General features: G+C 33.4%; 2 protein-coding genes across 2 annotated transcripts in view; one reads left to right on the top strand and one right to left on the bottom strand.

Annotated features, from left to right (window-relative positions):
- Nucleotides 1-20,571, bottom strand: part of LOC114334078 (N-acetylglucosamine-1-phosphotransferase subunits alpha/beta) — a 36,001-nt gene extending 15,430 nt beyond the window's left edge. The window contains exons 1-5 of the mRNA XM_028284093.2: nt 20,177-20,571; nt 19,922-20,121; nt 18,472-18,651; nt 12,884-13,124; nt 1,293-1,897 (exon numbers count right to left, since the gene is read on the bottom strand). Of these exons, the coding sequence (XP_028139894.2) occupies nt 1,293-1,897; nt 12,884-13,124; nt 18,472-18,651; nt 19,922-20,121; nt 20,177-20,278 (1,328 nt within the window). The 5' untranslated portion in view covers nt 20,279-20,571. The remainder of the gene's footprint in view (nt 1-1,292; nt 1,898-12,883; nt 13,125-18,471; nt 18,652-19,921; nt 20,122-20,176) is intronic.
- The window catches only part of LOC114334079 (amidophosphoribosyltransferase-like), a 75,208-nt gene continuing 71,626 nt past the window's right edge, over nt 20,561-24,142 (top strand). The window contains exons 1-4 of the mRNA XM_028284094.2: nt 20,561-20,646; nt 20,945-21,180; nt 21,260-21,390; nt 21,447-21,580. Of these exons, the coding sequence (XP_028139895.1) occupies nt 21,002-21,180; nt 21,260-21,390; nt 21,447-21,580 (444 nt within the window). The 5' untranslated portion in view covers nt 20,561-20,646; nt 20,945-21,001. The remainder of the gene's footprint in view (nt 20,647-20,944; nt 21,181-21,259; nt 21,391-21,446; nt 21,581-24,142) is intronic.

The raw sequence follows: 24,142 nt of genomic DNA, 5'->3' as shown, positions 1-24,142 counted from the left end.
CATTAGCATTAGACGATGCTTCCGTGGACAACTTTAGACACCGCTCATCAGCTGGCTTGTGGCAGAGATAGTTTTGTACATTCCAGTCTGACATGTCGCCCGATGTAATACAAGGAGTTATATCTTCATTTGAAACTCTTCGAGGAAGTGGTGGAAAAGATAGTTTTGCAACATTTCAGTCTATTATTTTAGTTTAGTCCTGTGCTTCAAAATTTCAAGTAGTAGGGAAAAAGGAAACACATTAGAGAGCTAGGGCCAAGGCCAAGGAGAGTGTTAAAAGCCGGACAGGCTAAAGCCAAGGCCAAAAGTATTAGAAATTTCATCCCTCCTACTTTAAATTTTCAAGCATAGGACTACACTGAAATAATAAACTGGAATGTTACAAAACTATCTTCGCCACCAGTTCTTCGAAGAGTTTCAAATGAAGATATAACTTCTTGCATTACATAGGGAGACATGCCAGACTGGAATGTACAAAACTATCCCTGCCACATACAAGCTGACGAGCGGTGTCTAAAGTTGCTCACGGAAGCATCGTCTAATGCTAATGTATGTGGGCCCCAATCAACAGATGGATTCATCAGGAAAACATTTAAATCAAGGTCCATGCTGCCAGATTTTACCAAGAAATCACAATACAAAGTTGATGTTTAAGATCTGGACACAAACAGATGAAAAAGAAATGTAAATATGTAAATAATGTTAAAAACACACACTTATTGGTTGGTTGGAGAGAGGGGTGCGTGTTGAGCTAGAACTGCAACCACCCCCTCGTTTTGAGTTCTGGGTTGTTTAAATATTGTCATACAATATCTAAACAAGCGAAGAGCTTCACAATGTAACAGAAAAATAAGATAACTAAATGTTTTTTAATTTATCAAAATCATCAAAAATTTCAAATTTTTATAGATTTTGATTGACCTTGCGGGATCGGAAGATATTCGTTAAATGCGTAAATCAATTTTTTTATTACTCTACCATGCAAACTGTAAATAAATTTTACTATAGCGATGAATAAAACGTACACGAAGGATAAATAAAATTTTTTTGAAAAAAGATAAAATTTCATTTTGTTCATAATCTTTAGGCCTGTTGCGGGATCGGAAGATAAAGTCCGATATGAATAATTCTTTTTTTGTTTTTCTTGTAATTACCAATCGCAACTTTTCCGCACTATAGCGACACGGAATTATCAACTTGACTTTTTTCGCACCACCCTAATGTATACAGATCTTTTCCCAGCTCTACATTTGAAATAAAATCGTCTATTCATAAAAAAATAATATACTCACATGGACCCATCTGTATCAAACTCATCAAATATCTCCCCTACACCTCTGCTCTTCTTTTCTGATATTATAAAATGATAGTAAGAAAAAGAGAACTGCATATCATTCTCTTTTCTCACTCTATTTGTTTCTGTAACTACAAATTCTTGTTTAAATTTCTCCTCCAGTTGATGCATTATTTCTTTGTCTATCAAAATGGGAGCATGTGCAGGTACTTTTCTAGTTTGAAATCCATATTTTTTATTAAAAGCTCTATTTGTATGTTGCAAAGAAGCACTGTATGCATCAATACTCTTACAGTGCTTTGATCTCTCGAAATATTTAGACTTATAAGTACCTCTTCTTCTCCTGCTCCTTCTCTTCAATCTATTTGTTGTAATGACCTTCTTATTATGATTTTTCACTAGCAACGATATATTTTTAGGCAGATTTAAACTGATCTGACTCCTGTTGATACTTTCACTGTAGTTATTAAGTTTTTTAAGAAATGATCGATAAAAGTTGGTTTGGACTTTTTCAATGGTCTCTTGAAGAGCGATATTTCTGGTTTCGTTTTCTTCATGTTTATCTTCTAGGGCTTCTGTTGTGAGGTCAAACAGGAGCTTTCTCTAAAAGAAAAATAATTTTAAGTAGGTACATAGTTAATGATTTTGAAAGCATATTTCGTCCTATTAGAGGTAAAACTCACTACTGAGATATTGTAATTTTCATCAATTTGTACTCAATACGATACTGCCCAGTCGTAGAAAAGCCTTCTAATTATTGAGATAATTTATGGTACAATTCACTAAGCGCATTATTGTGAATTTAGAGTTTCAAGGTAAAACGCATTAACAAACTTATCATTGTACTTAGTGAATGTTCCTTTACTACCTGGAGCGCCGAACTGGTACTTAGTGATCTTTCAAACAATACGTTAGTAAAACATAGATTGAGTTCAAGAGTTATCAATGTCTGATAACAAGAGTGAAAATGAGTGAAATTAAAAGTGTATTTACAAGATTTTTTTTTCGACTTATTGTGTAGAGTCGCAGTTTTAATTCCCTTAGTTAGAGGTTAGATAATCTATTTTAATCTTAACATTTTGTACTATAATGCATTTTTTGTTACTTATATATCCCGAAGTCTTGATACTTTAGGTAGACAAATTCATTAACTTCCCGTGAAGAAACATGGCATAAAATATCTGTTTTATTTACTCTTTAAGTTGTATTAAAAAAAATCCAATACTCAAGTCAGGTGAATTACAATTTGTTATGAACTTTAAGAAGTCATGATCACTGTTATCGGATCAATGTTATTGGATTATGAACATTATCATCATCAGTCGCATCACAACTCATAGCGAGCCAAATGCTTCTTCATGACAATCCTCCATTTACCCCTCCAAACAATCCTCCATTTGTCTCTGGCAACTCTTCTCCTTGCTATAACTCCAATATTTTAAATCTTCCTTTAACTTGTCTTGATTTATAAGTCTTGGTCTTCCTCTGGCTAGTAGTTATATCGGCACTCTTCTGTCAAAAATATTTCTGACTGCTGCATCTTCCTCTTGCCTGATTACATGCCCTATCTGTCTAAGGCCAATGCCACATTATGCGTTTTGACCGGATGCGGTGAAAACGCATCCGTTTCCAACGCAACCGGACCGATCTGTCACACTATGCGTTTTCACCGGATGCGGCGGAAACGCATCCGGTCAAAACGCATAATCTGACATCGGCCTAACGCGTGCTACATTAACGCATTCACTGCCGACCACACCACTGTGGCATGCTTTGCTCTGTACGCCCTGTGCTGACCATTCCATAGTGGTGTGACAGTGGCGTACTGAGCATGGTTTCACGGGTTCCGCGGAACCAGGGCCCGCTTTAATTCGCTTTTTGCTTTTTTTGTTTCTAATTTGATGGGGGACATTTTGAACTACACAAGTACACACATAGGAAATGTAACTGGAGATTTTAATTTTTGCTCTTCTGCTTCTTTCTGCTAACTCTTCTGCTTCTTCTTCTTCACGTGCCATCTCCGCGACGGAGGTTGGCAATCATCATGGCTATTCTGATCTTAGATGCTGCTGCTGTAAACAGTTCGGTTGATGTGCATCCGTACCATTCCCTCAAGTTACGCAACCACGAAATTCGTCTCCTTCCTACACTTCTCTTGCCCTGGATTTTCCCCTGTATAATCAACTGAAGTATGTTGTATCTCTCATTACGCATAACATGCCCCAGGTACTGCAGCTTTCGTGTCTTGATGGTTTCCAATATTTCCAGTCTTTTGTTGACTCTTCTCATGACTTCGTTGTTTGTTGTATGCTCGGTCCATGATATCTTCAGGATTCTTCTATACACCCACAGTTCTTCTTCTTCTTCTTGTGCCACTCCTATCGGAGATTGGAAATCATCAAGGCTACCCTGACTTTGTTTACAGCTGACCTAAAAAGTTCATTAGTGGTGCAGCCAAACCACTCTCTCAAATTCCGCATCCACGACATTCTTCTACGGCCTGGATTCCGTTTTCCTTCTATTTTTCCTTGCATTATATTTTGAAGTAATGCGTATTTATGACCTCTCATCAGGTGACCCAAATACCCACAGTTCAAATGCTTCAACTTTTTAGTAGTCGATGCGTTAAGAGTCCATGCTTCTATCCCGTAAAGCAGAGTCGAGAAAATGTAACACCTTGCCAGCCTAACTCTCAAGTCTAATTTCAGTTCTTTTGCACAAAGTACCTTTCTCATTTTATTGAAGTTTGTTCTTGCTTTCTCTATTCGAACTTTGATTTCTTTGGAGTAATCGTTTGTGTGATTAATTATTGTGCCAAGATAGTTATAGTTTTCTACTTGTTCTAAAGTTTTACCTTCAATTGTCAGGCTTTCATCATTATTTTGGGTTTTTGATATCCTCATGAATTTAGTTTTCTTGATGTTTATTGACCATCCATATTCTTCTCCATACTCAACTATCTTGTTCATTAGCTTTTGGAGGTCTTTAAGGTTGTCTGCTATTATGATAGTATCGTCCGCATATCTAATGTTGTTAATTGGCGTTCCATTTACCTTTAGTCCTGCTGTTTCTCCCTCAAGAGCTCTTTTCATAATTTCTTCAGAGTATGCATTGAATAGTAGTGGTGACAATACACACCCCTGTCGCACTCCTCTTTTAATTTCGAACTCTTCTGATGTGTGTTCGTTAATGCGTATGTGTGCTTGCTGTTTATAATATAGATTTTTTATAATTCGAAGGTCATTGTATTGTATTTGTTTTGCTTTGAGGACGTCCATTAGTTGTTTGTGGCGTACTTTATCGAAAGCCTTGTTGTAATCTATGAAACAGACGTACATATCCTGGTTCACGTCCAAGCATCTCTGGATTAGTACGTTGAATGCAAAGAGAGCTTCACGGGTACCTACGCCTCTACGGAATCCAAATTGCGTTTCTTCAATATCCATATCAAGTGTTTGGTAAATGCGTTTATGAATGATCTTTAAAAACATTTTAAGTGTGTGAGACATCAGGCTTATGGTACGGTGGTCGGTGCATTCTCTAACATTTTTCTTTTTTGGGAGACAAATAAATGTTGAGGTCAACCATTCATTGGGTATGTTACCCGACTGATAAATTTCATTAAATAGCTTTAAGAGGACATCTATGTACTCATTTTCTATTATTTTAAGAATATCAATAGGCAGTTGATCTGGCCCCGGGCTTTTTCCGTTACTGGTGTTTTTTAGTGCATACAATATTTCTTCCTTTGTAATTTCTACACTTGTTTCCCTGTTTTCGAAAGATATGTCTTGTAGGTTTCCTCTTTCGTCGTCGAAAAGCTCTTCCATATATTCTTTCCATCTTTTTAGCTTTTCGTCAGTCGTTATAATAGTGTTTCCATTTTTGTCTAAAAGAGTTGTGTTGTGGTTTCTTTTTTGAAGCCCTGCCATTTCTTTAACCTTTTTATGCAGGTTGAATAGATCGTATTTGTTCTGAAGATCTTCTATCTCTTTACATTTTTCCTCATAGTAAGTTTGTTTTGTCTCTCTTATCTTTTTTCTGATTTCATTGTTAATTATTTTGTAATTGTGATTGTCTTTGTTCTTGGCTTGTCTTCGTTGGTCCATCATGCCGAGTATCTCGTTGGTCATCCAGTTGTCTCTCTTTCTTATCGGTTCTTTTAATATCTCTTTGCATGGAACAAGTAGGCAGTTTTTTAGTGTTTCCCATTGATGGTTTACCTCGTAGTTGTTAGTATCTAATTTATCCAAGTTTTCGTATATTTTCTGTTGAAGTTTGTTTTTTATATCAACTTCTTTCAGCTTGCTAACATCTATATTTGGAGTTCTTTGGGGTTTTCTAATACGTTTAAGCTTAAGCGTGACATTAGCGATTAGTGGGTTATGGTCTGATGTGACATCTGCTCCTGGATATGTTTTAACGGATTCGATGGTGTTACGATATCTCTCTTTAATCAGTATATAATCGATTTGGTTTCTTACCACTTTTTCCGGTTTATCTGCTGGTGAGCGCCATGTATATAACCGTCTCAAAGGTAATTTAAAGAACGTGTTTGTGATTATTAGATTTTGTTCTTGGCAGAATTGTATTAGACGATCACCTCTATCGTTACGTTCTCCTAGTCCTTGATCTCCCATTATTGTTCCAGCACTTCCCTTGCCGACTTTTTCTTCTGCTTAATAGATTTTAATTTTTGTGTAGATACTTATAAATAAAAAAGGAAGAAAAACTATTCCTCAAAAAATTTGAAAACAAAATTTATTGAAATACAGGGAACCCTGTTGTAATGTTCCTTACACGTTTTACCTGCTTTCCAAAGCCCATGTTTCAAGACAGGGCCTGCCTACACGTGATAACTCAAACACTTGTATATTAGCAAGATTCATGAATAAGATGCAGGTAAACTACAAAGTTGTAAATATGCATTGCAAGTTTTATACGGCCATAAAAATAATCCCAATACAATAAGTTCGATACTCGTGTATATTGAACCGTCATCATTCAGCCTGTATTTTTATAGAGGTAGGTAATTCTTAAAAATTGAAATTAAATTCTAAATATAGACAATAGTGGTAAGGATAACAAGACATTATATATAGACACTAATTTATTTTTAAGAAAATCTCGTCGTTCGATAAAAGATATCAACCCCGCCGTTATCCAGGGGTTTTTTTATATATTTTTTAAGTGTTTTATCTCCCTAGAGGTTTGTATGTAATTATTTAACTTATTTATAAATGTATCATATTATGCAATTTCAGAATCTATTTTGTTGATATGAATTTTATTCTAATGTTCATTTTTTAAAAGCTGTGTTAGTTTTCCGATAATTATGAGGTTTTTAATCATAAGATTTTTAATTATGACTGGAATTTTGCATGTAGAAAATTTTTGAGTTTCATTATTTATAAAAACTGCTGGCGTAACGTGATCAATCATGTGAGTATGAAAAACGATAGGATAAATATTAATTTACTGTTTTAATAGTCTATTGTTTTTTTTTTAAGTTTCTAACATCAAAAGTAAGTAAATTTCGATCAAAATAATGTTGGTATATTTTTTTGGTTGGCAAAAAAGTCGTGAAAATCACTTTCTCTTTCTAATTAGCATCCCAATAAATGATATTACCGCTTCACAAATTACTTTACTTATTGTTTATACGATATGTAAGATTCGTTGGTTCAAAGTGCCTATTTTTGAAAAGGCTGTGGTTAAATGGGCTTAAACGAGTCACTTATCACGAGTGTATGCAAAATTTGAACAGACATATCTTATAATCAATTTTTGTCTTCAGTAAAACAAAAAGTCCAAAATATTCACAATAGCAAAACCTACATTTTTTTATACGAGTTAAGACTTTTGGTATCACCAATAATTAATAAAGTTATTTTGAAAAAACAAAATGTTTTCACAATTATAATTTTTTTTTAGTTGTTGTTTGTTTGGGTTTATATGACTGCGGACACTAAATCCATTCGCCATTTTTTTAGTTTAAAACCAAATTGTTTTCAAAAATGATAGTATTGTCGCCAGTGGGGATACAACGGCCTCCTTAATTCAGATGGACTTACCCAAGTTTTTTTTATGTATTTTGACCCGTAGAACACGAATTTTTTGGGTAACAGTCGATCCGGATGTCGATAAGATTGTTATAAACAAAGAACTTGAGGAATCACATAACAGCGAATTTTCGCCAAACAAAACATTGTTTTATATTTTTTGGGCCATTCTAAGCAAAAAATGTTTTTACAAATTTTTTCGTAGGATGCATAGTTTTCGACATAAACGCGGTTGAACTTTCAAAAAATCGAAAAATTGCAATTTTTGAACTCGAATAACTTTTGATTGAAAAATAAAATAGCAATTCTGCTTACCGCATTTGAAAGTTCAAGTCAAATTCTATCGGTTTTGGTTACTTTCATTGCTCAAAACTATTTTTTTTATTGTTAAACAAAGCTATAAACACATAGTGATTGAATGATGTTTTCAATGCATTTCCCATTTGAAATCGAACGAGTAGGCGCGCATACAGACAATTTCTACGTAGATTACGTACATTAAAACGCATGCATTGGGCACGGGAAACACTATGTGTTTATGGCTTTGCTTAACAAATAAAAACTTAATTTTTAGCAATGCAAATAATCAAAACCGATAGAATTTGACTTGAACTTTCAAATGCAGTAAGCAGAATTGCTATTTTATTTTTTAATCAAAAGTTATTCGGGTTCAAAAATTGCACTTTTTCGATTTTTTGAAAGTTCAACCGCGTTTATCTCTAAAACTATGCATCCTACGAAAAAAACTTGTAAAAACATTTTTTGCTTAGAATGACCCAAAAAATATAAAACAATGTTTTGTTTGGCGAAAATTCGCTGTTATGTAATTCCTCAAGTTCTTTGTTTATTACAAACTTATCGACATCCGGATCAACTGTTACCCAAAAAATTCGTGTTCTACGGGTCAATATACATAAAAAGAACTTAAGTAAGTCATCTGAATTAAGGAGGCCGTTGTACCTCCCCTGGCGACAGGACTATGAGCACTTTGAAGCGGTTAAACTTACAGATCATATAAGCAATACATAAGTCAAGTAACTTGTGAAGCGGTAACGATTAATTTCATTTGGGATGCTAATTAGGGGTGATTTTTAGGATTTGTTTACCAAAAAAAGTGTCCAACTTTATTTTGAGCGTTACATAGTTAATATTGATGCTAGAAACTAAATTCCAGTTTATCCAATTCCGGACTTATCTTGAACGTATGTTTTTCACCCGAGAAGAGGTAAAACATACCTAGGGCAGAAGCGCACATCGGCACAATAGGTATTTTTTTTGTTTGACATGTTAGCTATGTGTATGCCAAATTTCATCAATCCGGGCAGGTCTTTAAAATATAAAAATATGCAGCAAAAACCGTGAGTAAACCATAAATTAACTTGAGTTTTTATGATATATTGTATGATATAATATGATGATTTATATTTAATGTTTTGGACGGGGGCCCGCATCCCAACTGGAACCAGGGCCCAGGGCACGCTGATCTATCAGTACGCTACTGTGGTGTACAGGTTTGTAGACAACAATGTTTTTAAGTTGTCGGCACCCGAAGTTCTATCAAATTTTACACCAGCAAGCAGTGAACGGGTTAATTAATTTTACATCACGTTTCCCAAAACTTCTATACCTTTCAAAGTTGCAATGCCTCCATCACAAATCTTGCTCTATTATTTCTTCATATAATCTTATTGGACTATCTTTCTTCTCAAGCCATAGTAACACTTACAGGCAAACACTATTCTCATCGTTGCAACACTACCACTACACTCCCATCAAGGGGTCATGATTGAAGAGGTGAAAGTATGGTATGCGGCAAAGTAAGCAGTACTGAAATGCGTATGCCTCAAATTTACATGTGTCATGTGCCGAAACATACTGAGTGGTTTCAGAATGTCATTATAATGTACGTGAAAGTCGTGTTAATGTCAGGAGCCTAGATGGTACTCAGTTTTGAAGAAAAAAATTTTATCATGAAGTACGTACTATTTTCCGTCATACGGAAAAGGTCGCGAAAACGGGCCAAACCTAAAATCAACAATGGTTTCAGCAGGAAGGTGCAACCTGTCACACGGCCAGGGAGTCTCTTCGAATACTGCGTGATAATTTTGGGGCTTGCCTTATTTCGCGTGGCAGTGTCCATTAACATCGCACTCACCAAACCTAACACCACCTGATGCGTGCATATGGGGAATAGTGAAGGAGGCAGACCAATTCACCGTAGACCAATTCACTGTAGACCAATTCACCGTCTGATATTCTAAAATTGCGGACTAGAATTTTTTCATGCCAGAGGGCATCTTTAACATTAGTGTAGGAAACAGAGGTTGAACCTTGCAAAATGGACACAAGTCCGGTTTTATTTTTTTTCTGGCATATCAAGGGGTGCTTATTATAAGACTAACTTTTTCTGAAAAAATTTCGCCCCGGAACCCCCCTTTTCACCCCTTTAAAGGGGGTAATTTATGGTTTTTGCAGAACGTAGCCCTTCCTGTACCTTTTACAAAAAATTTCTTTTATAGAAATATGAAGAGGACTATATTTTCTAAGATTTATTTCCGACAGCATCTCTCTATCATCCACCGTTTAGCAAGGGTGGCGCCCCAAAGTTGACAAGTTTTTAAAAAAGATGTTTTAAAAAAAAATATATTTTTCCCTAACTGTAACGGAAATTAAAAAGAAATTCTGCGGAGATTATTCACAAATAGATGATTGATTTTTTGGTATAGGTTTCACTTAAGGATAATTGCCCTTTTTTTAATTACAGGGTGTTACATTTTAAAAAACCCCTTTTTATACCATCTGAACCGTTTATGCTAGAGTAAAAAGACTTTCAGCGATTACCCATGTACTGGTGTTATTTACAAATTTGTATAATGCACCCCCATTTTTTCCCCGGAACCACCCAAAAAAAAAGAAGAATTAATAAATAAAGTGATTTTCTTGGAATCCTTCACACACAATGCCCTTCATTAATATGCTTCATATATCATTTTGTGCAAGTTATTATTACCCATTCATGGACACTAAAAGCGATTTCCTAGTGCAACCCCTGTAGCCAAAAACAATAAATAAAATGGGGGGTTAAATTTTTTTTTTGTTTTTTGCTTTTTGATCCTTATGAGCATATGCTTCATCAATAGTACTTTTCAAAAATATATATGGTTATTGCAACATCCCTGCGCAAACCACCCCTATCCTTGAAAATATACTGCAGAAACTACCCCTATACCTTATCCAGCATGTTTTTACGATTTTCTCATTACCTATTCATTTTTTTTAACAAAACTTATACAAGGTTAAAGACCACTATTTACTCTAAAAATTAGGTCCTATTCATTTTTTTCGTTTAAGCAACCGTTACGGCACAGTGGCGCCGTAAACCTCATATATGCTTTGACGGGCTCCAGTTTTTGTTTATTTTTTCGTCATCTGTTTGTTTTATTGATAAAGAACTTATGTAAAATAAAACAACACAGTGTAACCTACAAATCATGACCTATGCACATTTTACATTCTTTGCTCCTCAAAGCTACAGTGGTGGCCCAAAATAAATTTTTTCATATTTTCGCCACCTACACGCATTTTATTGCGTTAATGCTACCTTAATAGCACAATATTCGCCCCTAAGTGGTCGCTAAGCAGTGGCGGATCCAGGGAGGAGTGATGGGGGCGATCACCCCCGCCCCTCTCAAACCAAGTGATATTATATTTGAAGATTATAAAAATATTCGTTTATTTTTATAGAAATACTTATATTATATTAATATTATTTTTATAAGAATGACTCTTTATGCTTTAGCGACAGTGGCGGATCCAGCATCGTTAAGAGGGGGGTGCCAATTGGTTAAATTTCTATAAAAATAAATGAATATTTTTATAATCTTTGAATATAATATCACTTGGTTTGAGAGGGGGGGAGGTGATCACCCCCATCACCCCTCCCTGGATCCGCCACTGCGTAGCGACCACCTAAGGGTAAATATTGTGTTGTTAAGGTAGCATTAATGCAATAAAATGCATGTAGGTGGCGAAAATATGCAAAAATTTATTTTGGGCCACCACTGTGGCTTTGGGGAGCAAAGAATGTAAAATGTGCATAAGTCATAATTTGTAGGTTACACTGTGTTGTTTTATTTTGCATAAGTACTTTATCAATAAAACGAACAGATGACGAAAAAAAAAGACAAAAACTGGAGCCCGCCAAAGCATATATGAGGTTTACGGCGCCACTGTGCCGTAACGGTTGCTTATACGAAAAAATGAATAGGACATAATTTTTAGAGTAAATAGTGGTATTTAATCTTGTATAAGTTTTGTTTAAAAAGAATACATAGGTAATGAGAAAATCGTAAAAACATGCTCGCCAAGGGATAGGGGTAGTTTCTGCAGTATATTTTCAAGGATAGAGGTGGTTTTCGCAGAGATGTTGCAATAACCATATATATTTTTGAAAAGCACTATTGATGAAGCATATGCCCATATGGATCAAAAAGCAAAAAACAAAAAAAAAATTTCAACCCCCCATTTTATTTATTTATTTTTTGCTTCAGGGGTTGCATTAGGAAATTGCTTTTGGTGTCCATGCATGGGTAATAATAACGTCCACAAAATGATGTGTGAAGCATATTAATAAAGGGCATTGTGTGTGAAGGATTCCAAGAAAATCAATTTATTTATTAATTCTTCTTTTTTTGGGGTGGTTCCGGGGAAAAAATGGGGGTGCATTATACAAATTTGTAAATAGCACCAGCACATGGGTAATCGCTGAAAGTCTTTTTACTCTAGCATAAACGGTTCAGATGGTAAAAAAAGAGGTTTTTTAAAATGTAACACCCTGCAATTAAAAAAAAGGCAATTACCCTTAAGTAAAACCTATACCAAAAAATCAGTCAATTATTTGTGACTAATTGCCGCAGGATTTCTTCTTAATTTCCGTTACACTTAGGGAAAAATATATATTTTTTAAAAACATCTTTTTTAAAAACTTGTCAACTTTAGGGCGCCACCCCCGCTAAACGGTGGATGATAGAGAGATGGTGTTGGAAATAAATCGTAGAAAATATAGTCCTCTTCATATTTCTATAAAAGAAATTTTTTGTAAAAGTTACAGGAAGGGCTACGTTCCGCAAAAACCATAAATTACCCTCTTTAAAGGGGTGAAAAGGGGGGTTCCGGGGCGAAATTTTTTCAGAAAAAGTTAGTCTTATAATAAGCACCCCTTGATATACCAGAAAAAAAATAAAACCGGACTTGTGTCCATTTTGCAAGGTTCAACCTTTGTTTCCTACACTACATCTATTTTGTCGGAATCATCGTGAATAATGTTTACAAGGCTATAACCATGTATACTAATATATATAAATAATAATAATATAATAATATATATAAATAATCATAAACATTTCAATATTCATTTCAGTACTGTTTATTTTGCCGCATACTGTATTTCAAAGGTTATTAGAAAATAAAACAATAACAAATTCTTTAAAAAAAATTGAATAATACCAATTTAAACAAGATATATTACCTGTTCTTCAAAATCATCACAATCACTTCCATCCATCTGGCACTCTGGCCTGTAACAATCTTTGTCACATTGACCATCATTGACATACATCCATAGACAGTTTGGTGCACAATTTGGTACTGCCCATGCCAAATATATTAAGAAGCCTTTGCTTCCTGTATAAAAATCATCTAAGTACAATGGTGAACCAAGAAATATATCATCATTAAAGTATATGAACTTTTTTGAAAGCCCAGGTATTCTAAAATATGCAAATTAAGTAATAGTTCATATGCATATTCTTAAATTGCTATCTTAAATTACAACGATCATATTATTCATTTTAGATAATTTGCTTAAGAGTATAGGCGCAAAATTCGAGCCAATGATGTTTAAGTGCATTAATTTTTTTCGAATCCTGAGAAAAGTAATATGTATTTTTGAAAAATTTAAACGCAGAGTGAAAGATTACATTATTACCGAGGGCGGAAAGTTTCTGAAAACTTCTATGTTTATTTTAATAAGTTCTTCTTCTTAAAGTTCCGCTCCTATCGGAGATTGGAAATCATTCTGGCAATTATAATTTTGTTGGTTACGCGCCGGAATAGTTCAATTGAGCTGCATCCAAACCATTCACGGAAATTGCGTAGCCACGAGATTTTACGTCTTCCTACGCTTCTTCTGCCTTTGATTTTGCCCTGCATTATATTCCTTAATAGTTCGTATTTTTCACCTCTCATGATGTGCCCCAAGTATTCCAACGTCCTGATTTTTATGGAATTTAAAACTTCGCATTGTTTTCCTAGTTGTTCGAGCACTTGTGCGTTTGTTTTACGATCTGTCCATGATATTTTCAGAATACGTCTATAACACCACATTTCGAATGCTTCCAATTTAATAAGTTACATGGGTGAAAAAGAAGAGAAAATTGATTGTGATTTTTATTTTCAAATATCTTATTCAAAAGAAACTTTTTGTTTATTCTTTAGCATTGGCCCGAAATTTTGCGCCTACGCTCTTAATGATTTTTTGATTCGTATATAAAGTAGAACCCCAATTATTCGTGCTCCACGGGACCAGACAAGACACGAATAATTGAAAAGCAAGGATAATCCAAACATTTTTGCTTATATACAATGATGAGTGCGCTAATAACCGGCATAATAATGTAAGAGACGGAAACCATATTAACTTGTGAGATAAAAAGAGATGAAGACCACTATATTAATTGTTTCCCACCTTTAGACGTATCGGATGAGTTTGGCAACTACCATTGTAACAGTGACAGTTTTAGTTGACATACTTCTCTAATACGTCTAAAGGTGGGAGACAATCACTATAATGTAAATTTATAGGTTTCTATCGCTAAATTTCCCACCTCTACTAGTTTCATCTCTTTTTATCTCACAACTTAATATGTTTTCCATCTTTTGCGTTATTTTGCCAGTTATTAGCATGCTCATCATTGTATAATACATACGTACACACATACATAATGTACCTGCCATAAAAATATAACAGAAAAAAGAATGCGTGTGTACTTTGTACGCACGTAAGAAGTTATACTTCTATTATATGATTTAAACGAAATTAATATACCTTTTATTTATATTTTATTTAAATATTAAACTAATTTATACTTACTACTTCTCAAACATTTTTATTAAAACTGCCAAAAATTAAAATAATAAAAGAATAAAACACACACAAACACATTAAAAATGCCACAAATGATTTCTGAACATTAATTGTCGGAAATTTTTTTAACTAAAAACGTATTTTCTGAAAATAAAATTATATAATAAATATACTTACAATCATAAAATGTATAAAAAAAATAAAAAAATAAAAGTTTCTATTGGTATTCGAACCAGCTTATCAGCGCGGTTGGTATTGGGTTCATTCGCCTTAAACGCTTCGCCACGGAGACAATGTGTCATTATGTGCGAAAATCGACTAACTAAACGGATTAAACTTTTGACATTTTTGAATTAAATCAAATTATTTTGATTTTGAATTGAAATGATTTAGAATTGGAAAAATACAACAAAACATAGAGTAAGAAAACAATATATTAGGTGAATATTGATAGAAATTTTGATGGTAATCAAATTATGTAAATAAAAGTATTACATACTATGTATTTTGGTAGGTTCAAATAGGTAGGTACCTATGATACATTTACAATTATTACGTACCTGTTGCTTTTAAAAACTATTTAAAAGTCACTACAATTATAAACTTTTTTGTTTCTGTCCTCACAACAATAAAACTAATATATTATACATTTGTTTACCTTCATATTGAACAATTATTTATTATTGACAGATCATTTCAACACCCAATCAGAGCCCGTATAACGACTAATACCATACTGTCGGTGTGCGCATGCGCGCAGATTAATATAAATTCACCCTCAATCTCAATCGCGCCTAAAGAAGTATAACTTCAAAAATTAATCTTATAGGTTCAAACTAACTTTTAAATTACAAAAAATGATGCATACCAGAAGAAAACAGTATTTTTAGGTAGCTACGCTTTTAAAAAAAGTCACCTTGGCCTGTGTTAAAAGTCTTTGATTGTTTAATCTTCTGACATATTTGTCGCAAGTTCAAAATATCAACAAGGTCCGAAGGTTGCTCAAAATAGTCTAGTATAGTATTGGCAGCTTCCTCATCCTCCTGATTAGTTACTCTTTTGATTGATACCGTCCCATCATTTTCTTCATATTAACTTTCATTTCCGAATATAAAATCTACATATTTTTCTTAAGGCCATGGGTACATAATTCGCAAATATTTTACGGCTATCCCTACTTTTCCTGTCTTTACGCGGCAAATTATGTGTAGTAAAATTCACACTGGTATGGATATGTAAACATTACTAGGTCATTCTACTTGACAATGTCATCATTAACTTTAAAGAGATGGCTTTTGAATGTTCTTGGATAACTGTTATTTGTATAATTGCAAATTATTAATTCAGTTAATAAATGTGATAATTTTTTCACTAACTATGTATCCAATGATTGTAATAATTTATATGTACAACAAAAACTAATACTCAGTCGAGAAAAGAGGAAAAGTGTTAAAGTGGTTTTTTAATAATATATTGTTACTATGGAACGCTTACAATTATTTTGAACATCTTTAACAACAAAATACTTGGATCACAGAATATAATCCTGATGTATTGTCTCCTTGGATCTTCCATAAATAACAAACAATAAATTACTTTTTGTTAAGTTCACGTCTTAAATCAATTATTTATCAAATACATTATCAATATTATTTAACCAACAACTCAAAATATTCCCGGTGCCATGTCAAATATTTAAAATATTTAAAACTACCACTGTCATCATATTCTGTTTGACTCAATGCGTTGTATGACAAAGATAGCGAATGTTCGATTTGGAAAATATCACCACGGACATGGTGCCCATTTTTTCGAATCCTGAAGAAACTAATAAATGTTTTAAAAAAATTTAAACGCATAATGAAAGACTAAATTATTATCGAGGGCCAAAAATCCCTTAGAATAAATAAAAAGTTTCTTTTGAATGAGATATTTGAAATTAAAAATCACACTACATTTTCTCTTAGTTTTTCACCCCTGTAACTTATTAAAATAAACATTATAGAAGTTTTCGGGGACTTTCGGCCCTCGGCAATAGCGTAATCTTTCATTCTGCGTTTAAATTTTTCAAAAATACTTATTAGTTTTCTCAGGATTCGAAAAAAATGAATCCCCATTTGAATAGCATTGAAGCCGAAAATACGTACCCATCCTCTTAAGAGACTATTTGATATACGGTTTGACGTTTTGGCTATAGGTTGGATTAAACGCTTATTGTCATAACTAGACAGATGGTTAAAATAGGTGCTTTTAAATCGGATGCAATGTGTGTAACTTCTGGTGTTCCCCAAGGGAGCACTGTTCTCCTACGTTTTTCAATCTGTTTGTTGACTCAATTTTTAATTGTTTTGAAAACAGTCTCGCTTTTGCTAATGATTTCAAAGTTTACAGAATAATTAATTGCCTAACTGATAAACAACTGCTGCAGGACGATCTTGACAGATTAACGCAGTGGTGTCACAGTAATGAATTAAACCTAAACATATCAAAATGTTGTCTAATTAGTTTTTTAAGGGTTCCAGAAAACATGACACTTCTTACGAACTGAGTGGGCAACCATTAAAAACTGTATCCAAAATAAAAGACTTGGAAGTAATTTTCAACAAAAATTTAACATTTGTGGATCATATTAACTCTGTCACAATACAGTCATCCACAATGTTGGGTTTTATCTTGAGAAATTGTAGTCATTTTTCTGTCAGAAACCTTTACTCTTCATTAGTCAGATGTAAACTTGAGTATGGATCAGTAGTGTGGTCTCCATTCAAAGCTGTCCATAAATCTACTGTAGAAAATGTTCAGCATAGGTTTCTACGTTTTTGTGGATTCAAATTATATATTGTGAATAATGATCATAATTATTCAATCTTGGAAAAACAACTCAATTTGAGAACACTTGCAGAAAGGAGAATCTGTGCTGGATTAAATTTTTTGCATAAAATTGTAAAAGGGAAAATTGATGGTCCTAAATTGTTAGAGTTGGTTAACACTGAGATTGTTACACGAAACAGGAGGCAAAACTACACTTTTTTTATGTACCTTATTATATGTTAATGAACTTCATTTAGAAATATTTGATTTGTCTGAGAGAAAATTCAGGGCTCCATTTAATAGAATTAATACTTTAGTTCAGTTAAAATTATTTTAACTATAAATTTTGTGTTGTTATGTTAATTTTTGGGGGTTTGAATTTTGTTGTAGGTTGAATTATTTTTGTTATTTTTGTTTTTCTCAATTTATTTACATAACATCATTGTTGTTAATTGGGATTTCCCGTAATAAATAAATAAATATCAGTTTCAAAGGTTCTTTGATTTTCAAGTGTTTGTGAAAATCCGCTTACCTAGCACATATTTGCCTAGAGATTGTTACGCTCTATGATCTTTGCTGCAGAAACCACTTGGTTGGTAAGTGCTTCATAGAGTTGTTGAAAAGTAAAATTTTTCAATGATTTCCGTGCAGATATGTTTTGCACTTTGTATTTATTGATATGCTGGATTGTTTGCTTGTTAACTTTATAGATTCGTCATAATGATTCAACACATGCACCCTTTTCACTTCTGTTTAAAATTCCTAGCTTCTGTTCAATCACTAAAATAGTTCTTTGTGTTTTACACTAGTTATTGCTATTTTGGAAACACTTGTTAAGAATATAGCAGAGTAGCATATTTAGCATCAGGGGCAGATGATAAATGAAATTCCTATTGATATTGCATTATGCATCTCCCTCGCGGGTGTATACAGACTCAGTATAGCGATTTATGGTGAACCTATTTCAATAAAACTTCAAAAATGCAATTTGAGTGATGGAAAATCATAGCACGGATAATCTGCACACATATAGTCGGGGTTCTAAATACTATACTGCAAAATATGGAATCTTTGTGAATAATTTAATAGAGAACTTAGGTTGAACCTAAGTTCAACCTTAAAAAGTATAACCTTTATAAAGTAATTTAGTGAATGTATACCTGTGAAGGTTGCACTCAATGGCTGGACTAGAAAATGTTGGCAAGTTTGATACATCTTTAAATATATCTTCATGTGTAACAATGGTAACTTTTTCATAATCCAAATTTAACCAATATGGAATTTGACCATTAGTCACTATATATACATGGTTTATCCATGGCGCATACTTCTCTAAAGATCTATAAATCAGAATTAAATATTATTGTTTGCCTAGGGCTAACTGTCCACTTGAGATAAAATATTGAGATTAGTCTCAAGGTGGTGTCTATTTGAGATCACTTGTGGTCTCGAGATCAGCATGAGAGACTCGCTGGTGACTTTAGTGTTGAGACCAAGACAATTCCCTGTCAACCAGAGAGTCAATACACAAGTTATAAAGGAATCACGAAAAATAAAATAAGTTTGGATGATCAGTTTTCAACACACAGCTCACTGTGTGACTTCATTACGCGAATGCATATTTTCATTCTTCAAAATAAATTCACATCAGGCATTAGCTCTTATAATTACTTATATGAATGTGCCAAAATAAAAAAAAAGTGAAAAAAAAGAAGTGTTGGATGAGAAAATGGATGGATCATTGAATTGACTTGGGAGCCTGTTCAACTCTTGTAAATAAGTTAAGGTTGGAGGAAGCACAGCAATTCAAAAATTTTATTCGAATATCTGCTGTACAGTTTGGACTGCTTTTAGATTTAGTACAACACCAAATTTATGCGAATATAAATTTAAATTGTGTAACTTCCCTTGTATTTCGTTTGCGTACCAACTCTGTGGTACTAAGGCAAAACCCGATATGTCAAAAATTATCGATTTTTCTTTATTAATGCCAATATGTACATTGAGTGATGAAGAATACGATGAGAAAACCTACATGGCTAAACGCTTCTATGTAACCAGTAGATGATGAAATTAGTTTCTGATATGTCCACTATTACAACATCGTGAACTTTTAAACTCATCTGCTGCAAAATCATGTTTTTTGACATATTGCATTTTGCCTTGGCATCACAGAATTATTAAATTTTATTGAAAACTGATCATACAAACTCATTATTTTTCACGATTCCTGTATAACTTTGAATAACATTCCATAAGAATTATTTTTATTCGTAAAGAAAAATTAATTGCAAAATTTCATTATTGATCCAATGTCACACACTCATTTTTTAACAAGTCAAAAGTCAATATTTACTTTTTTACTAAACACCAACCTGAGACTAGTCTCAGTTCTTCTGGCATAGATAGAAGACTGGAGATTAGATCTCGATGTCATAAATAAGCATATCCACTTCTGACAAGCGCAGTCTCTGTAACGAAGTTATAATTATCACAACTTATCTCGAGAGTTCCCTCAGTCAGACCCATACTTATACATTTGTGAGTGCAATCTCGAGACTATTTTGTCTCAAATGGACACTTAGCTTTAGTAATTTTTGTCAATCTTACCTGAGAGAGAATTTTAGTTCATATTTATCATCAAATCGTTGCTTAGAAGCATCGCAAGTAATATTTCTGTGATCTTTTAAGTATCCATTCAAATTTCTTAAGAATTCTGGATCAGATCCGTTTACCCAGGTGTAAACTACATCTATATTTTCATTATATTGGCAGTTTTTTGTACTTGAAGAATAAACTTTATCAAAGATCTAAAAAACATAACTTGTATAATAAATAATAGTATCACTGGTGTAAACCCCTTACCTCAAATATATGGTAAATAAATATCACTAAAAATAAAGACAAAGATAACAAAAATATAAACCTAATGAAAAAATATCTTTTCAAACGAAAGATCACAACCATTTTATAAGTCTTTCAAAGTAACATTATGTTAAAATGAACACATAAGGAATTAGCAATTCGTATTTGATACTTTTGTTTACATATAGAACGATATTAACACACATGTTGCAGACTTTTGCACTATTTAAGTAGTATTGCAAAATGGAATAAATAAATAAATAAATAAATCGTAACCTCAAATTCATGGACTTTTCAAAATGACAGCTGCCAACTAATACCTGATACCTGTGATGTGATGGCTAAACACCATCGATGATCGAGTCTAATTAGCCTCGTATATAGGTTCAATGGATTTACATAGGCGCGCTCAATTAGTTTTTAGAGTAAAATTATTTTTATTGTAAACTCGTATTTTCTTCAATGATTTGGTAAATATTTATTAAAAAAATGTCGAACTTTAATATATTTGCTAATATTTGATAGTATTTTGGTAATTTTCTTAATCGCTACATGGATTTTTATTATAATTTTTGAATCATTTTTGAATTCATCAAAAATCAATATGATTTTGACCATGTCATTTTTTACTTTATTAGCACAAATTCTCGTTTGTTCAAAATACTGATAGAAAAATTTATACCTTGAAATTCGATTACACCGCGAAATAAATAATTTGCGATCTTGAATATTTTATTAAATCAAATTAATCGCATTTTATGTTTACAGTTGTTGTAGATATCAACACGTGGTTTTTGAATTTAAATATTCAAATTTCGTGGTGAAATGGAAAACCAAGAAATTGAATGTGTTGAGTGGAAAGATAGACGTATAAATAGAGGAAAAACAGACACAGGACTAACACACGAATGTGGAGTATTTGGTGCTATTGGTAATGAAAAGTGGCCATGTAATTCCGAAATCGCTCAATTTATTTGTATAGGCTTGGAATCCCTTCAACACAGGTAAGTAATTCTTGAACAAAATGTCTGGATGACTAAGTAAGTCAATATCTACAATATAATTTTATTCTTGTTATTTTAGGGGTCAAGAATCCACTGGTATTGTTACCAGTGAAGGTAATAATGATTACCATGTCCATAAAGGTATGGGCTTGGTTAGACATGTATTTAGTAACGACAGTATTTCAAAATTACATGGATTCCAAGGGATAGGTAAATTTCAATCACTCAGTTAATATTCATTAGTTCAACATAAATATCACTTTTAGGTCATACAAGGTATTCCACAAGTGCAAAATCTGAACAAGTAAATTGTCAACCGTTTGTTGTACATTCCATGCATGGTGCCTTGGCAGTAGCTCATAATGGAGAGCTAGTAAATGCTGCAGTATTAAGAAAACAGGTAAGAAATTAATAATTACAAGCCACAATATTCCTTTTTAAAATAAACTATATTTTGATGTTTCTATTTCCACTTCAGAAATCAAAACATCAATTTCATAAACTTAATTTGAATGTAAAATTATGGCTTATTTCCAAGAAAAATAGTAAATTGCATTAACATGAAAATAACTTCAGAACAATTAATTCCTCTTCTTAAGGTGCCATGCATTTCTGCATAGCTGTCCACCATACGTTGTCTTGTCAGGTAAGATGTTGGATAGTCAGGATTGAATAATTCTGTTTTTTGCAGCATTTCAAAGCAATTTCAACTGCGGATTTCTGTCCATTGCCGAATATGCAGTCATGACATCTTTTTACCTCTCAGACCACTCTTATAGTCTAAGAGCTAGTGAACCCTCCGACTAACGGTTGTCCTGTAAGGCTAAAAATTTTTCTAGTGATAATTCATAGCACACCAAGCCTAAAAACCATGACCTGACAGGCCTCAGTGGTGCATGTGTATCTACCAGGTGAATCGAAAAGTGCAAATTTAGGGGGTAAAATAAACTTTCTCCTGTAAGGTTTAAATTTAAGTATGTGTTTGAGTAAGTCATTCAGAAGAAATATGTACAATGACAGGCGATTCTGAAGAGCATAAGACCTTGCCAGGCGAGGGGAAAGATTAGGGGTTTTTCCTAAAATTATTCTTTTTGCATCGAACAAATTTTTTTTAGATTTTTTGAATCATTTCAAACAGAAAACGTCTTTAGTGATTTTTCTCTTAAGTTAATAGTTTTTGTTATATGAGCGATTGAAAATTTTGAAAATTGCGAAATCGGCCATTTTTAACCCTAAATCGGACATTTATCTAAAAATTTCATTGTTGCCAATATACGTAGATATTCTTTAAACATTGATTGATGAAATCCCGAAGAGATTTTTGCAATAAAATATCGAAAACCCCTTTGTTTTTTTAATTGCCAATCAAGCAGGTGCGACACTGTAGTATACGTGAGGACGTTCGAGTTTGCATAAATTCATTATCTCGAGAATGGGCAAATTTCAAGAGAAATTCTAAGACAGGTCTATTTTTATTTTTAAATTAGGACTTTTTGGCATATATATAATACTAGTGACGTCATCCATCTGAGCGTGATGACGTAATCGATGATTTTTTTAAATGAGAGTAGGGGTTGTGTGATAGCTCATTTGAAAGGTTATTGAATTTTCTATTCACTAATATAAACATGAACATAATTATTTATACAGGGTGTACAACAAATTTTTTTTCAGGGTGATATATATATATATATATATATATATATATATATATATATATATATATATATGAATTAAACGAAAAGATTTCTCTGATATACAGAAGAAATCTTTTCCGTAGCGGACGCGAAAGTGTAAATTTCAAAGTCTTCATAAAAGACGATGAACGACAAAAGACACCTCTTTGTGTCACAGATTTGTCTACAAAGCCACGTTATTCGCTACACATTCTTCAATAACGGAGAAAAACCGTGATGTGAAAGGAAACGGCGATTGCATTTTATTTCACTTCGACCACCACTGATATTCTACACGACGTGTTTCGAGCTCATGTCAAGCTCTCGTCAGGAACATCTAGGTGGATGGTCGAGGTGTAAGAAAATGCTTTTGGCCTTTCTGGTAATAATAAAATAACCAGACTTCAGTACACTTGGTTCGACATCTGTATGAATTAAACGAAAAGATTTCTCTGATATACAGAAGAAATCTTTTCCGTAGCGGACGCGAAAATGTAAATTTCAAAGTCTTCATAAAAGACGATGAACGACAAAAGACACCTCTTTGTGTCACAGATTTGTCTACAAAGCCACGTTATTCGCTCCACATTCTTCAATAACGGAGAAAAACCGTGATATGAAAGGAAACGGCGATTGCATTTTATTTCACTTCGACCACCACCGATATTCTACACGACGTGTTTCGAGCTCATGTCAAGCTCTCGTCAGGAACATCTAGGTGGATGGTCGAGGTGTAAGAAAATGCTTTTGGCCTTTCTGGTAATAATAAAATAACCAGACTTCAGTACACTTGGTACGACATCTATATGAATTAAACGAAAAGATTTCTCTGATATACAGAAGAAATCTTTTCCGTAGCGGACGCGAAAATGTAAATTTCAAAGTCTTCATAAAAGACGATGAACGACAAAAGACACCTCTTTGTGTCACAGATTTGTCTACAAAGCCACGTTATTCGCTACACATTCTTCAATAACGGAGAAAAACCGTGATATGAAAGGAACGGCGATTGCATTTTATTTCACTTCGACCACCACCGATATTCTACACGACGTGTTTCGAGCTCATGTCAAGCTCTCGTCAGGAACATCTAGGTGGATGGTCGAGGTGTAAGAAAATGCTTTTGGCCTTTCTGGTAATAATAAAATAACCAGACTTCAGTACACTTGGTACGACATCTATATGAATTAAACGAAAAGATTTCTCTGATATACAGAAGAAATCTTTTCCGTAGCGGACGCGAAAATGTAAATTTCAAAGTCTTCATAAAAGACGATGAACGACAA

This window comes from Diabrotica virgifera, chromosome 3 (genome assembly GCF_917563875.1).
Source record: "Diabrotica virgifera virgifera chromosome 3, PGI_DIABVI_V3a".
NCBI lineage: Eukaryota > Metazoa > Arthropoda > Insecta > Coleoptera > Chrysomelidae > Diabrotica > Diabrotica virgifera.
Note: the sequence above shows the minus strand (reverse complement) of the source record. Positions and strands in the feature narration are given on the sequence as shown.